This window comes from Motacilla alba, chromosome 27 (genome assembly GCF_015832195.1).
Source record: "Motacilla alba alba isolate MOTALB_02 chromosome 27, Motacilla_alba_V1.0_pri, whole genome shotgun sequence".
Taxonomy (NCBI): domain Eukaryota; kingdom Metazoa; phylum Chordata; class Aves; order Passeriformes; family Motacillidae; genus Motacilla; species Motacilla alba.
This window is the reverse complement of record NC_052042.1, coordinates 1354400-1371088: the sequence shown is the minus strand read 5'-3', so window position 1 is coordinate 1371088 and position 16689 is coordinate 1354400. Positions and strand designations below refer to the sequence as shown.

The window sequence follows — 16689 nt, the reverse complement described above, 5'->3', positions numbered from 1 at the left end:
CTGTGTGCCCTGCTGTCCTGTGTCCCCCTGTCCCCGCTCTGTGTGCCCTGCTGTCCTGTGTCCCCCCCGTGTCCCCCTGTCCCCGCTCTGTGTGCCCTGCTGTCCTGTGTCCCCCCGTGTCCCCCTGTCCCCGCTCTGTGTGCCCTGCTGTCCTGTGTCCCCCCGTGCTGTCCCCACCCTGCTGTCCTGTGTCCCCCCTTGTCCCCCTGTCCCCGCTCTGTGTGCCCTGCTGTCCTGTGTCCCCCCCGTGTCCCCCTGTCCCCGCTCTGTGTGCCCTGCTGTCCTGTGTCCCCCCGTGTCCCCTACTTCTCCGCCGTGTCTCCTGACAACCACCGTGGTCACTGCACCTCTGTCCTGTGGCCCCTCCCTCCCCTGTCCCCTGTGCCTCCCATGTACCCTGTTCCCCCTGAGTGCTCTGCACCCCCTCGTGTCCCCTGCCCCCTGTGTCCCCTGCATCCCCCTCTGTGTGCCCTAGCTCTGCTGTGGCCTCTGCACTCCCTCCATGTCCTTTGCCCCTTCTGTCTCTCCTATGCCACCCCCCTTGTGTCCTCTGCACTGCTCATGTCCCCTAACCCCCATCCTGACCCTCCTGTGGGGCTGCTCCCCCCAGCCTAAAACCTACATCCCCTCTAATGTGCTGCAAGGGGTCCCCCACTGTCCCCAGGTCCCACTTTAGGGTGCAGGGGAGCAGGATTAGCTCCCATGCCCCACTGGAGACCTCCAGGACAGGCTGTATTGGCCCCAACATCCCTTGTCCCCAGGCGTCAGCCAGGCAGGCCACCACCCATGGGCTGCCCATGGCCACCCTAAGGTGCTGCACCCCCAAAAGGCCACTGCAAAGCCAGGGGTGTCCCCAAATCAGTGGGGGATGGTGGGAAACATCCTGTACCCCCCCACCTCCCAATCCCACACCTTCCACCCCAGCTGGGGCGTTGTGGTAAAGGGAACCTCTGTCCCCAAAAACAGGGCAGGGGGAGAGGCCTGGGGGACTGGGACATACACTGGCAAGGACACACACCGCCAGGGACTGGGACACATTGGGGGAGGAGTCTTGGACATGGCAGAGGTGGACAGGGACATGCCTGGAGGGAACCAGGACACACTGGGAGGATCCAGGACATGCTGGGGGCATCTGGAACACATGAGGGGGGATTGGAACACACTGGGGAAACACTGGAACACACTGTGGGGAGACACTGGGACACAGCAGGGGGATCCAGGATGTGTCGGGGCCATCCAAGGCACATTGAGAGTATTGGGACACAGGGGGGGTCATGGGACACACCGGGGAGCCAAGCACACACTGTGGGGCACCGGGACACACTGGGGAGACTGGGACCCACTGGGGTTCCCTTTTCAGGGAATGAAACTGTAGGTGATCACCCCAAATTTTAGCACTAGAATGGGGGGCTGCCTTTCCCGTGGCAAGGGACTGCCTTTCCCCCCCCTTTCCCTGGGGAGGTTATGGTGGGGAGCCTCTGCCCCGTCTGCTCCGTTTTGGGGGGCTAGGGAATGGAGGGCAGCCAGGGGGGCTGTGGTGGGGAGCCCCCTGCCCCCGTCCGCTCCGTTTTGGGGGGCTGGGGGGCTCCTGGCAGCCCCCTTCACTCCCTCCCCGCGCGTCCTCCCTCCCTTTCTCTCCCTTTCCTGTAACTTAAGCTTTTGTTGTGAGCAGGAGACCCGGGCTGTCGTGAAAAGAGGGGGCCCCACCGCCTTTCACAGCGTAATTGAAACCATTGCGGCTCCTGGCCGAGGGGGAAGGGCAGGGGGGGCTCCAAAATCAAAGCCTGGGGGGGAAAGCCGGGACACACGATGCTGCCGGCCCCCCTCTCCGCCAGCTTCCCCGGGCCGGACGTGCCGGGTGTCCCGGCGGGGCTGGCGGGGGCTCTCCCCGCTCCCGGGGATGGCGGAGGCTCCGGGGCTGCTGTGGGGTGAGGCGGTGAGATGGGAGCCAGGGCTGGCTGTCCCCGATGGGGCACCCAGGGGTGCTGCCTTCGGGCACGGCCGGGGTCGGTGGGTGTCCGGTGGTCCGGGCGGGAGGCGGCGGAGAGAGGCTGGCACGGCGCCGGCGGCGGGGCCGAGTCCGGAGCCCGGCCAGCGCTGCCTCCGGCCCGTTCCCGTTCCCGTTCCCGTTCCCGCTCCCTGGCTGCAGTGGGAATGCCGGGCAGCTGCTCCGGCCGCAGCTCCTCTCGGCCCTGTCTGGTCGGGTGACCCCCACCATGTCGCCCAGGCCCACGGGGACAGGGACGGAGCGGTACAAGGGTGTCTGCACAGCCACGCGGATCTTGGCTTCCCAAACGATTCAGATTTTGGATTCTTCCTGAAGATGGGAGGGTTTCACTTTAAGAAGGGGTTGCAGAGGCTGTCCCCGTGCTCCCTGTCCTCCTGGGTGCTGGTGGCTCGGGACAAGGGTCCTCAGAGCCTCCAGGGTCACATTGGGCCATAGTTCCACCCAGAGTGGGTGCTGAGCCCTCCTGGGGAGGGCAAAACCCAGAGCAGAGCCACTGTCAGCCCTGAGAGGAACCCCTGGGTGGACTGGGGTGTCAGGGGACACTCCAGGGAAACAGCCAGTGGGGTCCTGCCTGCTCAGGGGTGTCCCCTTACAGGGACATTCAGGGTGGCCAGGGAATCCTGTTGATATCACTTGTCCCTGTCACCAGGCTCCCAGGCCCTGCCAGAGGCATGAGGGGTGGTAGAGGGTGCTGCCCCCTCCCCAAAACTTTCCAGGAGGGTCTGGGCTTGGTGTCCTTGGTGGAGGGGACACTGTGAAGACAAGGACCAACCCTTGCACACAGTGGAAGAGAGTGGGTGCTGCCCAGACTGGGCTTTACTGGGAGTACGGGGCCAAACCCAGCTCTTCCCCCAGCTTCCCTTCATGTCCTCACAGAGCTGCTCAGGGTGGGGGGCACCCAGGAGTCCCAATCCTCCCACTGCTCCACTCTCACTTCATCCCAGTATGGCACTGGGGGATGCTGGTGGGCATGCAGTGTTGCCAGTCCCCTGCTCCCAGCACCCAAGGGTCCCCAGGGGGAGGCCCATGGGTACAGTCACCTCCAAAAGTCTGGTGGCTCCTGTGTCCCTCGTGGAGCAGGACATGGTGCCCATGCAGCCCCCCCCCTTTCTGGGATTCCCCCAGCACCATGAGGTGCCAGGATGCCTGTGGGGTTCTCCCTGCACCCATCAAAGCCAGGGATGGGGGACACAGCTGGGAACACCCATATCACCCCCAGCAGCACCCTAGCCCAGTCACAGGCTGGTGGCCTCTTTTTGAGCCTCCTCCCTGGGGACAGGTACCCTGGGGGTGACACTGGGGGTGGCACCACATCTGGCACAGGCCCATGCAGGGCTGGTGGCCAGCACCACTCTGAAGGGGCAGTACTTCCAGGGGGCACTGGCAGCATCAGTTTGCAGTAAGTGTCCCTTAGAATTGGGCACAGAGTATGGCAAAGCAGAAGCGGGGAATGGAGGGGTTGTGGCAGGCGATGCCAGGCAGGATGGGGACCTCGGGGGTCCCCCAGGAGTGCAGAGGAAGGGAAGGGCCCCCCCGGCCCTGCCCCCGGCTTTGTTTCACACTTAAGAGTCTCTAATGAAAACCAGGCACAAAGGCCCTGGCTGGCGGCAGGCGCGAGGTGCCAGCGGAGGACGGGGGTCTGTCACCAAGGGAACAGGAGTGACACGGGGTCCTGGGCACGGGCCCCTGCACGCCTGGGCATGAGAGGGCACACGAGTGCCCACACACACAGACACACAGACACGCAAGTGCACACACACACGTGTGCAGACGCACTCGTGTGCTCCCTACCTTGTGGGCAAGGAGAGTAGTGCTCAGGCCTGGTTTGCACTGGCTGAACTGCTCTGATGGTCTGCAGTGGCTCCGTGCGTGGGGGGTCTGTGAGCAGCGCTGCTCAGGGGGGCTGGGGGCAGAGATGAGCCCTGGGCTGCGTGAGGGGTGAGCCAAGCCCCGGGGGCAGCCTGGTTTGGCAGCAGGCACAGCTTTAGCCAAGGACCACAGAGGGTCCCCAGCTGGGATCGGGGGGCTGGTGGGTGACCCTGAGACTGGCTGTGACGAGCTGGGGGATGAGCCCCCCCACAATATGGGTCTGCCTGCCTGGATCCCTTGGGGTGGTGAGACCCCAAAGCCGTGCTGTCCCCCAAAGCCACCCCGGTGCTGGTGGGGGACAAAGCCCACCGGAGCAGGCACGGGGAAAGTGGCTTAAGCACACCTTGACCTTGCTGGCGGGGGAGGATCCCCTCAGCTTGTCCGACACATCTCCTGCCAGCGCCAGCATTGAGAGCGCGCGAGCCCGCGCGCGGAGGAGCCGGCATGAAAAGGCAGCTTAGGCATCTCCTGCTGCGAGAGATGGATTAGGGGCTTCGGGGAGGCCGGGGGACAGCCAGCGCCACGGCCACCGGGCTGTGACGGCCGCGTGCCGGCGGCCAGGCTGCGGGGCCAGGGTGGGCACGGTGGGCACGCAGCCGCTGCCCCATGGCACCGTCTCGCTGGGACACCGGGGCGGCGGGACAGGACCCCAGGGGTCCCTGAAACGGAGAAAAGCGTGTGTGTGGAAAGTGCCAAGGGCTGTCCCAGCAGGGAGGGGACATTGGGACTGGCAGCCCCGGCCCCGCTGTGGGCCTCCCTGGCCCGGCCGCAGCTGTCACTGTCAGGGCTCGGTATTTTTAGAGCCGCCCTAGACCACAGTGACCATTTCTGCCCACTGAGTGCATGGGAGCGGGGCGGGGAGGGGGGAAATGGGCACAAATTTCCCTTTTGGCTCTGCTTTGGGGTTGGAAGTGCCCTGTAAGTCCCCAGGGAAGCGGAGCTGGCAATGAGTTCCCATGGGGCACAGGGACCCCACATTGGTGGGGTGGGCATGAGCCAAACATCTCAGCTCTGTCCCTGTGCTGGGTTGGGGTCTGCGTTCCTGGGGCAGTGACAGTGATGTCCCCACAGGGACAGCCTGGACCCCTAGATGTCCCCCAGGAACTGTTGCAGGTCTGTGGGGTGGCCCCTGTGGTGGAAGTGCAGGAGGGAAGGAGTACCCTCTGGCCATCCCTCTCTCTCCCAGGAACAGCTGTGCCCCCAGCCGGGGGCAAGGGACCTGCCAGCACTGGGCATGTGACAGGAGGTGATAGAGCTGCTATTTATACCCTCCTGTGTCAGGGCCGGGTGTGGGGACATCAGTGAGCCCATGCCACTGGCCCGTGGTGACTCTCAAGGTCCCCTGAGTGCCCATCTGTCCCCCAGCACCAGCCAAAGCCCCCTGAAGGGAGGGGTGGGCTTAGTGCAACTAGAAACTAGAAATGTCACACTCCATGGTGTCACACAGCCATTCCAACTGCCTCCAGCCCACTGGGGACACACACACAGAGTTGTCCCCATTGTAGACACCGAGCTGTCCCCGTGTCTGACAGCGCATGAAGTTGTGCCCAACAAGGACACTGAGTTGTCCCTGTGCCCAGTAGGACACAGAGCTGTCCCTGTGCCAGTCCCTCCTGGCTAGAGGGTACCAGAGTGGGGCAGATGTGTCCCCCAAACGCCACAGGTCCTGGAGAGCACATGTCCCCAGCAGCAGAGGCCCTTGGCACAGGAAGATGCCAAGTGGGGAGGCATTCATTCCCAGGCTCCCTCCTGCTCCTGTGGCAGCAGGGCTGGGGACCACAGCCCAGAGGGGGCTCCCCAGCGAAGAGGGGTCCTGATGAATACAGCAGCAGCTCCTGGTCCTGCAGTGAGGAGCCTCTGCCCATGCTGGGCTCTGGGGTCCCCTGGCCTGGGGACACTGTGCCCCTTGAGCACCCCAGGCAGAGAAGCCCAGGGGCTCAGCTCACCCCTTTGGCACCAAATGACACAGGCAGGGCTCAGAGGCCCTGGGTAGCACTGTAGGCCCCAGGACCACCCCTGCTGTGAGCTCAGCACCCCTGGAGTGCCAGGTTCCCGAAGCCCCGGCAGGCAGAGCTGGGTTCCCCCCACCCATGGGTGATGATGCGCACCAGCTTTGTGCACCCAGTGCGCTGGGGGGATGTTGAGGAGGGGCAAAGGACACCAGCACAGCTGGGTCCTGCCAGGGGAGCTGCCACCCTCCCCAGGGGTCCCCATATTCCCTGTTCCAGGTTCATCCCACCTGGCTTAACACAGCCCCATCTCCTTGCGGGGCCTTGTCTGGCGCAGCACCCCATGGTGGGTGGGGGTCCAGGGGGTGGTTGGGGGTCCCAGTGACCACCTGGGTGGGTCAGGAGCTCCCTTTCGTGGGCAGAGCCCCTGCACTGGGCCCAAGGGTGCCCACCCAGGACCCATGGGTGGGCTGGGCTGCAGGACATTTGACTGAGTTACCCACAGGTCTGTCCTACATGGCGTGGTCAGGCTCCCCTGGCAGGGGTCCCAGGTCCAGTCCTGCCCATGTGGACCCACCTGGGTGCTTTGGGAGGATAAGGAGGGGACCACAGACCTGACATGGGACACTGGGGTGTTTGTGGGGAGCTGAGTAAAGCAGAGCAGAGCATCAACAGGATGTTCTCAGGGCAATGAGGAGCAAATTTGATCATGTTTCTGCCCAGCAAGAAATGGGCAGAAACACAGCCACTCTGCACTGCAGAAGTCCAGCTCACAGCCAGCAAGCCCTTGTCAGCACACAGGCCTGGCTGGTCCCAGGAGAGAGCCAAGATTAGAATCACAGGATATTAGGGGTAGGGATGGACCTTAAAGACCATCTAGTCCCACCCCCAGGCTGCTCAAGGCCTTATCCAGCCTGGCTTTGAACACTGCCAGGGTTGGGGCATCCCTTTCCTGGGACGTTTTTATTTCCAGGGTACCTTGGAGGAATTCCTGCAGGGCTGCTGTGGTGGGGCAGCACGCTGAGCACAGCATTCCCTCCTAACAAGTGAGAGGCACATGTTCCACACAGGAGTTCTGGCAGCAGAGGCCAGCCTGGCTCACCAGAGGAACAAATCGGGTCTAGAGCTACCCCGTGGAGCACAAAGCACAAGCAGTGCTTCAGGACTCACTGCCTCGCTGAGCAGGGCACAGGTGTCCCCTCAGGGACAGCTCCGGTAGCGCATGGAGGCTCAGGGAACACACTGCAGACAGCCCCGATCCCGAAGTCCTCTCCCTCACCCGGCCGTGACAGGCAGCAGAGGGCAGCAGGGCCCGGGCAGAGAGGCTGCTGCAGAGAGAGGGAAAGCAATGAATGAATGGAGAGACAGATGGGATCCGCTTTTCCTGCTGTCAGGGCAGGCGGAAGGCCGGCGACACACGGCACGGTGCTCAGGGACAGATGGTGACAGCTGTGCTGGGGGATGGAGAAGCAGAGACCTCTGCAGACCTGGACCCAAATCCCAGACCCAGACTTCAAACCGAGACCCAGAACCCGGACTCCAAATGCAAGCCTTGCCCACAAACCCAGACCCAGACCCAATCCCCTGACGCCAAACCCAGCCAAAGCCCGCAAATCCATCCCACAGCTCCAAGTCCCTAGTCCTGGCCCCCAAATCCAGACCCGGATCTAGATCCTAGACCCGACCCCGATCCCAAACCAGGCCCAGACTCCAGACCCTGACTTAGCACCTGCCCCCGGCCCGGCGGTACTGTCCGCGGCACTGCTGCTGTGCACTGCACAGGGCAGGGCTGTGGCTGCACGAGCCGGGCACAAACTTCGCACTCAGGGGCGAGGAGAGGAGAGGCCCTCGCAGCCGGGCCCGAGGGTCGGGGATACGAGCACGGGGGCTCTGTCGGGCCCTGCACTGAGCACCGCGGGGCTGGCACTGAGCACCGCGGTCCGCTCAGGATTTGTGCTGCGCACCGCCTCAGGGCTGGACGCGATTTCTGCGAGGCCCGTCAGGGCTCACCCGGCCCGGCCGCTCCCAGCGCCGAGGGGCCCCGGGCTGCCCTCAGCCACCCGCCCTCCGCGGGCCCCGCCGAGCTGGCTCTGCGCATGCGCCGCCCCAGCAGGCGGCACGGCCCGCTGCGCGCACCGGGGGGCGGTGGTGAGCCCGCGATCCCATTGGCTCATACGACCATCACTCAAGCGACTGGGACAGCTCCCATTGGCTCGGGCCGGGAGGGCGGGAAGGCTGAAGCGCAACTCGCGCTCTCCGTGTCGAGCTCTCGCCGTGTGACGCCTTTGCACATGCGCGTTGCAGGGAGTGGGAAACGGGGCCCAGCGCTGCGCAGTAGCTCGCGCCCTAATTGGTTGTCCGGCGTGCGCGTGCCGCCGTTCGCGCCCCCATTGGCTGCCGGGGCGCGCATGCGCGCTGCTATCCGCAGGCAGACGCTCAGCGAGGCTCGGCGGGACGTGACCTGCCGCGGTGGAGTCCGGAGGGCGCGGACGGCCGTGCGAGCCGGTTCCGCCCCTTTGGTGTGCCAACCCCCGGCGTGCCGCTGTGTCCGGGCCGGTCCTGCCGCCACCGCCCCGCCGGCTTCCGCTGCAGCAGCCACTCCACTCCGCGCGTTGGCGCTGCCGTGAGGGACCCCCGTCGTTGCCGCACACGTGACCCGCGTTGCTGCACACGTGACCCGCGGGCGGCGCATGCGCGCTGCGGCGGGGGCGGTGCAGGCGGGCGGCGCTGAGGGCGGAGGCGGCGGCGGCCGGAGCGGGGCCGGGCCGGGCTGGGCCGGCGCGAAATGGCGGACAGGTTCTCCCGCTTCAACGAGGACAGGGACTTCCAGGTACTTTCCTCGCGCCGCCCCGCGCGGCCGTGGCCCCTCGGGCTGGGCTCTGCCGCCTTCTCCCCCCACCCCCACCGGGGCTTTGTGTGCGGGCCCGGCGCTGCGCCGCGGCGGGGAGCGGCACGGCGGGTAACGTGGGGGGCCGGGGCCGGCTGTCAAGATGACTCGCGTCTGGGGAGAGCTGCCCGGACACGGAGGGCAGCGGACGGCGCGTTGTGACGGCGGCGGCGAGGGGCCGACCCCGCGGAGGGACCGGCAGGGGAAGACGGTGAGGGGATCAGCCCTCCCCAGTGATGGGACCGACCCCCTCTCTTCCCCCGGGAGGGGTTGCACCTCTCCCCGGTGAGGGAAGCAGCCCCTCGATGAGGGGAATCACCCACCCCCGGTGAGGGCTCGGATCCCTCCTCCCGAGATCTGCACCGCGCCGTCCAAACATCTGCCAGTGACCCCCTTCTGTGTGGAAAAAATGCCTCTTCTTTCTCACACCCAGACCCCTCGCCAAAACATCAGTATTTCAACGTAATTAACGCCACTGATGCTGTTTGAAAGGGGGTTTAAATAAACAATGGGAAAATTAACATTGACTCATTAAGCTCGAACAATGACATGTTGTTTTCTGACTTCAGCCCGAGAGAGTCTCGGGGTTAGAAAGGAAAACAAAAGGAGCGAGGATAACGCTGCTCGAGGAGAGTCGTGGATGAGCTGTTCTGTGGGTCCTTGTTTCGGGAGCCTGCCGTTGGAATGGTGCTGTTCATCCTCACTCGGGCCTTTCACCCAAAGACCTGGGAGGGTTTTTATAGCGTAGAGCTTGCGTAATTCTACTTCATCTGGCATTAAGGTGCAGTCTTGGAAGCGGTCAGGACATCCAAGACTGACTAATTTGTGTTGTTTCTGGATGTTATAAGGGGTGCGCGCTTCAAAAATTGTTACTAAACTGTGGTAGAAACACAAAAGAAAATAAATACCAGCGTGGTTGTGTGCAGTGTTGACATTGCCTGCTCTGAGGATGGAGGTTTGGCTCCTGCCACAGCCCCAAACGTGGGCTCGTTTGCATCCTTCATTGAAGGAAATGAAGAAATGAGCCGTAATTAACACTGCGATAGTCTGATTTGGCTTTGAAGTTTGTGTTTCAGGAAGTGAAGAGAGCCAGGTCTTGGGCTTGAAAACACATTTCTTGTAATCCTTTGGTAAGGGAGAGATGGGGACCCTAAACCAAGTAGGGTACTGTGGCTGTGCCCAGGGAACAGGTGAGCTCTGCAGTCGTGCCCACATTTGCCTTTGGGTGTCCTTGTTCCTGTCCCTTTGTGGGGAAACCCCACGGCAAGAAAAATAATTGTAGTGGCAAAACCTGTTACTGTGTGGTGGCTCTGGACACACAGGGGGAATGCGTGGTGATGTCAGGGAGGAAACTCGGCTCCATTACCTGATCCTGAGATCTTGGAAGCTGCTGAGTGTGCCTGGGGACAATAACTGAAGTCACAACCCTGTGTCCCCTTGGCGTTAAAAAAGGGCACTGTTCTAAATTGGGATTTATCTGTGCTAAATACCAGGCTTTCCTTGTCCTTCCCGTAGACTAGAGTGAAAACTAATATGATAGGGTTTGCTTTTATGGAAGGGTCACTGCTCTGTTCTTCCCTGCCTGAAAATATGCCAGGGAGAAGAGAGACATTTTATTTTGTGTTAAAGCTTCCTGTGAGGGAAAAGTGGAATCGGTCCCCTGGGAGGAGCAGTTTGGAGCTGGCTGAGGCGGCAGAGGACTGAAGGTGCAAACAGCGAGCTGTGGAAGAGATGATCTGAGGGGGACTGGGACGAGGTCACGCGGAGTTTTGGGAGCTCAGAGGCCTGTGCACCTACCCCTGACAGCTGGGCAATCTAACGGTTTTTCCACAGTATATTGATGGAGGAAAGCTTTTTGCTGAAGAAGAAGGAAAAATAAGGTTCAAAGTCACTTTCAGAGAAGACTTTTGAGTTTTCTTCTCCGTATTGAGACAGAGATTGCTTGAGCTGTAACATGGGTGTGGAATACAGGAAATGCTTGCTGTGCTGGGTATGTGCAGGGCTGCTGTGGCCATAGGTAAAAATACAGCTGTGTGTGCCTCTGTAGAAAATCCTGGTCTGCAAATATAGCAAAACCAGGAGTGTTTCTGTTGGTGTTAGGGATGCCCTTTTCACACAGTCGTAGTTCTTTGGCAGGTGAAATTTCTGTCCTTGGAGCAGGTGTGACTCTAGATGTGATCCCATGTCCCTGCCAGGCTGGTGAGTCCCAGGGAGCATGGCCAGAGGGAGACAGGCTCTAAAATTACACAGCTTGATCAGGGATGGATGCAGTGGGGCTCTCGGGTTGTGTTCTGGGGTGATCTACTTGTGATCTCCTCAAAGTGAAAGGATGTGTAGCAGTTTGGAGAGAGGGAGAGAAACAAAAGGTTGGGAGTAAAGAGTATAGGTCAAAGGAACCTTTTAGCTGTTTGGAAGAAAGGCAGATATCTTGGGATTAGTGATGTGGCTAATGCAAAAGTCACTGGATGAAAAAAAAATAATTTCAGAATTCTCATTATTATCAGCTGTCTTTCTGGAGAGAAGCTGGAAAGAGTCTGGGTTGGGAGGATCAGTTTGGCAAGAGTGCAGATTGAGCACTGTAGGCAGGGGAGAGCTGGCAGTGCAGGGTTAGCAGAGGTGATCCTCGGGTTTCTGAGCTTCTGATATGCTGGAGAAAAGTGGATTAAAGGTGGGAGCTGCTGGGAGCTGTTCTTCCCTCCCCTGTGCCTGACTGAAGAAAGATCAGTGCTAGCAGGGGAGGCTGGAATGGAAACATACAGCACTGCAGGAAAATCAGGAAGGAAGGACCTCAATTATCTGAGAAAGAGAAGGTGTCCATGGTCTGTAGTGCTTGGAAAGGTGCTCAGGGGAGAAGGGCTCTGCTGGGCTGGGTGGAGGGAACAGCTGAGAACTGGAGAGATAAGAGGAGTGAGGGATCTTCCCATAGCTGCAGCCACAGTGACGTGGTGGGCATGAAGAGAGCTGCAGAGGGAGTGATGCTCCTGCCGGGGAGTTCTAGGCAGCCCTGTGGAAAAGAGCGGATCGTGTAAGGATAAGAAAGTCATATATCCCTAAAGATGAAGGTCATGGTGTGGAGGGAGAGGAGATAGATTGTATACCTGAAATTTTAGTGACCTTTCTGTGTTGGGTGGAAGGAACCTTGGAGCTGAGAGTTGTTTGGAAGTTGAAATTGCCCAAGGAGCAGGAATGGCACTGGAGGATATCACTGCAGTGGGCTGATTAGGCAGCACTTTGCTTTTTCCTCACAGGATTGTTGTGCTGTTGCTGTGCTCTGTAGCTTTAGAAGCCACACTAAAGGCTTAGATCCTCTTCCCTTTTTGCTTTAAGCTTTGAAACCTTAGAGAAACTTGGAAAGCCCCTGGTTTTGAGTGTATTTTGCAGGTGCTGAATCTGTGGGCAGCTCCATAGAAAGGCCTTGAGCTGTGCTCTGCCTGTCCTGGGGATTTTTCCCTTCCCAGGCCAGCATAGGGCTTTGTTTGGGAGCCTTGGACAGGGAAATGGATTAGTGGAGGAGAAGGGTGACCTTCCTTCTCTTGCCTCTCTTCTAGTCTCTGCAACGACAAGTGAAGTCTTGTGTGGCTCATCCAAATAAATCCCAACCTTTTTCCGTTTTCCATCCAAGAGAGGTTGTTTTTAGGGTTCTGAAAAGCCTAGTTCTTGGGGTGAAGGGCTGGGGAACTTGTCTGTCACAGGCTCTGTCACTTGTCTGTGCCACTGTCCCCTGGACTGATGGGCTTCCCTGGCAGATACAAATGAGAACCACCATAACTTTGAGGAATTCTGAACAATAGCTGTAGCTAATGCTAACAGAATATTTTAGGAGCATTAATGAAAGCTGTATGAACATATGAAACTGCTGCAATAAGTAAATATATATTTTTAGTGCTATTTTAAAAGCATTTGCAATGATTTTATTCTTCAGATCAGGTATGCAAGTTCAAAGAATAATTGTCATGGATGTCTCTCTCGCCGAAATCCAGTGGAGCTCCCGCTTAGTCCCAGATGTTGAGAAAATGTTTTCTTGCTGCATTTTTCTCCTTTTCATTGTTGAAGCAGAAATATTACCAGCCATATGTGTCTATGTGTACAATAATTTCCTCTTCCTACGTACATTGCACTTACTGGCATCATTAGCCAGACGGAACACAGGCTGTTCTGTCTCTTGTTTTTTTGGTGTTGTGTAGTCTGTGCAATGGAATAACACTTCCACCCAGCAGGAAGAGCCGTGCCTGCTTTTCCCTGCTGGGTGGAAGTGTGACCAGTCTGAATCTCAGCTTGGGTACGCCTGCTAATTCCAAGAAGATAGGTGTTTTTTTTCTTTCCCTCCACAAAGGATTTGAAGAGCTAAGCCAGCACATCGCTGTGCTTCTGGCCCTGCCTGCTTCCAGCAGGTTGAGCTGAGCGCTGCTGGCAGGGGGATTTTATGCTTTTTAATTGGCAGAATGTCAGGGATAAGTTCTGTTCCCAAGCAGCTTAGGCAGCGCTTTACTGGACAGCTGGGCCAGCAGCGAGGAGGTTTAGAATCCATCCTTAATGAGTGTGGCCATGGCTGCAGCTTCACTTCACTTCCCAGGTGCTGCCTAGGGGAAGTGCATTTGGTTTTCATGTCCTTCAGCAGGACCAGCTGCTCGGGGTGATGTGGCACTGGGAGCTGATGCCTATGCTCTGCCCCGCAGAGAGATAAAGAGGGTCATTTTCTCTGCCTGCCTTTACTAATTGGGAAAAGAAAAACTTAATGTGGGGGAACAAGGATTGGAATCTGCAAAATCTGTTACGCTGAGCTTTCAGCTGATCCAGGATCCTGGGGTGTGAGTTTGCCTTTGGCAGGAGTAGCTGCAAGCAGTCAGGAGGCAGCCTGTGCCTTTTCCATGGATTGTTTTTTAACTGAAGAATTAGTCTGAGATTTTAGATGATCTGTGAGAATTGTTTCGAGATCTTAATTTATCATTTGATTCAGGTTATATTTCTGGTGTGGGCCCAGGACAGGAAGAATAGAGCTCTTACCTCCTTGGCAGGACGTTCTGACCTTTCAGAGCAAAGCAGGAACAGCAGAACTGTGACTGATTTTTTTAACCTCCCTGTGTGAGCGAGGAGCTGGGGAGAGGACTGGGGGGAAATGTGCTCTAAAGTAGATCAAGTAGTATTGGTTCCAGTTTTAGAACATCACAGTAGGGTCTGAACTTCAGTGTGGATTTCTGGGACTCACGTGGTGAGGTAATTTTATATAGACCTTTCCTGTCTTGGTTGTGCCTTCCCCCAGTCTGTGTTGTCACTTCTCTCCTACAGTGATGGTCTCCATTGCTGAGGGCCAGTGAATGGGAAAGGAAACGCTTTATCCTACAGTCCCACAAGCCATGGCTGAACCATCTCAGCTTCTTCTGAATCACCTTCTCTAAGCCAAAACCCACCCGTCTACCCAGGCTCCTGCCACCCTCTGTGTGGAAATGTGGAGTTCATCTGATAAAAAGCACTGCTGCAGCTCTAGGGCAGCACCTCCTCAGTTGACAGAAGCTTTTCTCCTAGCACATGGTTCTAAACCTGTAGTAATTCTTGCTACTTTCTCCCTTCAGGCAGCTCTATGGGCAGTTAATTTGAGATTTTGGCTATTCACAATTTTAAAGCCAGAAGTTAATATTAGGATGGTGGCTTTAAATATCCAGGTATCACTTAAGTTTCAGTTCCTATCTTGACCCAGTTCTGAGTCTAGGACTTTGTGTTTGGCTGCAGTATCTCTCCCTTAAAGACAGCTGGTGATGGGGAGCATTTCCCTTTGTAGATTGTTCTGGTAGTTTAGCCATTGAAAGCTGCCTTTTCCTTAATTTTTCTTCTAGATTTTCTTTATTTTTAGCTCTTTGCTGAGCTTTATGTGCTTCTCTGCTGTGCCAAAGCACACGTTATTACTCTTTGTCCTCTTATGTGAAGGCACATGCAGCATTTCTGCTCAATTTTAGCTTCTGAGAGCATTAATGGCTCTGAATTCTGTTATTGTTCTCTCTTTGTGTCATTACAGCTTTCTGCATCCTAAATTGTTCACACTTACGATTGGAAAACTTGCTCAGAGGAGTCTAGAGCAGACTCTTACCTGGTATAACATACTGAGATAAACATTTTTTTTACTGAGAGATAAACATTTTTTATTTGGTGCTTTTTTTTTGTGTTTGCCCTTCCTCTTTGCACACCCTTGGACTGTATTTTTATTCTTTCTGCTACCACGTTGCCTGAGGAGGTTTTACCTGGGATTTCTCAGCCTGCTGGGTGCAGCCCTGTGCTGTAGCTGTGTTTGTACAGGGCTCTGTGAAGGCAGACGTGGTGTTAGGGAGTTGAAGCCGCTCTTACACGGGTCAGGTTGCTCTGTACAAACACATCCTCACTGTTGCTCCCTCTTTGTTGGCCTGCCTGATCTGCAAACTGAGCTGGCAGGTGCTCTGTTTCCTCTGGTCATTGATAACAGTATTGAATGGAGTTTGAATCCTGTTAATGTGCTCCTGAGGGAGATTTTCTGTGAGATTTTGGTCCAGAAACAATTCTTTATCAAGTCAGACACTGTAGTAAGAAAGAAAAGGCAGATAGTATTATGGAAGCTTGGAAGTTCCTAGTGGTAAATAGATTACACTTTGAATATTACATGATTGGCACCCTGTTCCACCAGAGTGGTTTCCCTTTGCCTTGTACTGTCTGCTGTGGTCACCCACAGGAGGGAAGGGGTGGCATCCAGAGGGACCTGCACAGGCTGGAGGGGTCGGTCCGTGTGAACCTCATGGAGTTCAGCAAAGGCAAGTGCACAGTCCTGCGCTCGGGTCAGGTCAGTTCCAAGCACAAATCCTGGCTGGGGAGAATGGGTTGAAAGCAGCTCTGAGGGGAAGAACAGAGGGGTTGCTGCTGAGAAGTTCAGTGACTCAGCCATGTGTGCTGGCAGCCCAGGAACCAACCGTGGGCAGCAGCTGAGGGGGGAATTCTGCCCTGCTCAGGTGAGACCCCACCTGCAGAGCTGCCTCCAGCCCTGGGGTCCCCAACACAGGAAGGCCGTGGAGCTGCTGGAATGAGTCCAGAGGAGGCCACGGAGCTGCTCTGAGGGCTGGAGCCCCTCTGGAGCCAGGCTGGGAGAGCTGGGCGTGTTCATCTGGAGAAGAGAAGCTCCGGGGAGAGCTCAGAGCCCCTTGCAGGGCCTAAAGGGGCTTCAGGAGATCTGGAGAGGGACTTGGGACAAGGGACAGAGGGACAGGACAAGGGGAAATGTATTCCCACTGACAAAGAGCAGGGTAGGATGGGTGTTTGGGAGGGAATTCCTCCCTGTGGGGCACTGGAACAGGTTACCCAGAGAAGCTGAGGCTGCCCCGTCCTTGGAAATGTCCAAGGCCGGGTGGAGCAGCCTGGGATAGTGGAAGACTATCTCCTGCAGGGGATGGAACAAGATCATCTTGAAGGTCCTTCCCCACCCAACCCCTTCCATGGTTCTTTGGTTGTTTGAAGGTCCTGGTTAGCCATGAAGATGTGGGTGCTAGAAGCTGCAGCAGCTTCTGCATCAAGGCACATTAAACATGGCAAAGAGAGAATTGGGTGAGTAAGGCTGGTGCTGGCTCTTGGGTGGAGCTTGCTGAAGGGCTGCAGAGCATCCCTCATGTGCTGGAACAGATCCACAGCTGGTGTTGGTGCAGCAGAAGGAATCTGAAAGGCATGAAATTGTTCTTGTTTGGTGCCAAAGTATGCAAAGCAGAGACCTGCCTCTGGTTCCTACTCCTTGTGTGGTGCAAGCTGTTTATCTCTGAACTGTAGAACATGTTTTTGTTTCGACAGCTCTAAGTGGGTATTTATATACACATATTCCTGGTTTAAACCGCTTGACCTGTGACTAGTCTTAAATGTGTTCTGCTGAATGGGTTTTCAGTGTTTTTGGACTTAGCAGGAAGAGTTTTGTCAAAATTAATTTTTGGTTTGGTAAACAAAAGGTGCCATCAGCTTCTCAATGCGCAGTTCCA

General features: G+C 57.4%; 1 protein-coding gene across 13 annotated transcripts in view; it reads left to right on the top strand.

Moving 5' to 3' along the window:
- The first annotated feature begins 8109 nt into the window (after window positions 1–8109).
- GPATCH8 (G-patch domain containing 8) overlaps window positions 8110–16689 on the top strand; it is a 56224-nt gene continuing 47644 nt past the window's right edge. For 5 of the 13 annotated variants that reach the window (XM_038162875.1, XM_038162873.1, XM_038162876.1 and 2 more), the window contains exon 1: window positions 8112–8656. Coding sequence is in view for 5 of the 13 variants with exons in the window: in XM_038162870.1 (XP_038018798.1) it covers window positions 8612–8656 (45 nt within the window). In the remaining 8 variants the exon portion in view is untranslated. Of the gene's footprint in view, window positions 8657–16689 lie in introns of all 13 variants that reach the window. The other 8 variants (XM_038162880.1, XM_038162879.1, XM_038162878.1 and 5 more) reach the window with 3 other exon arrangements.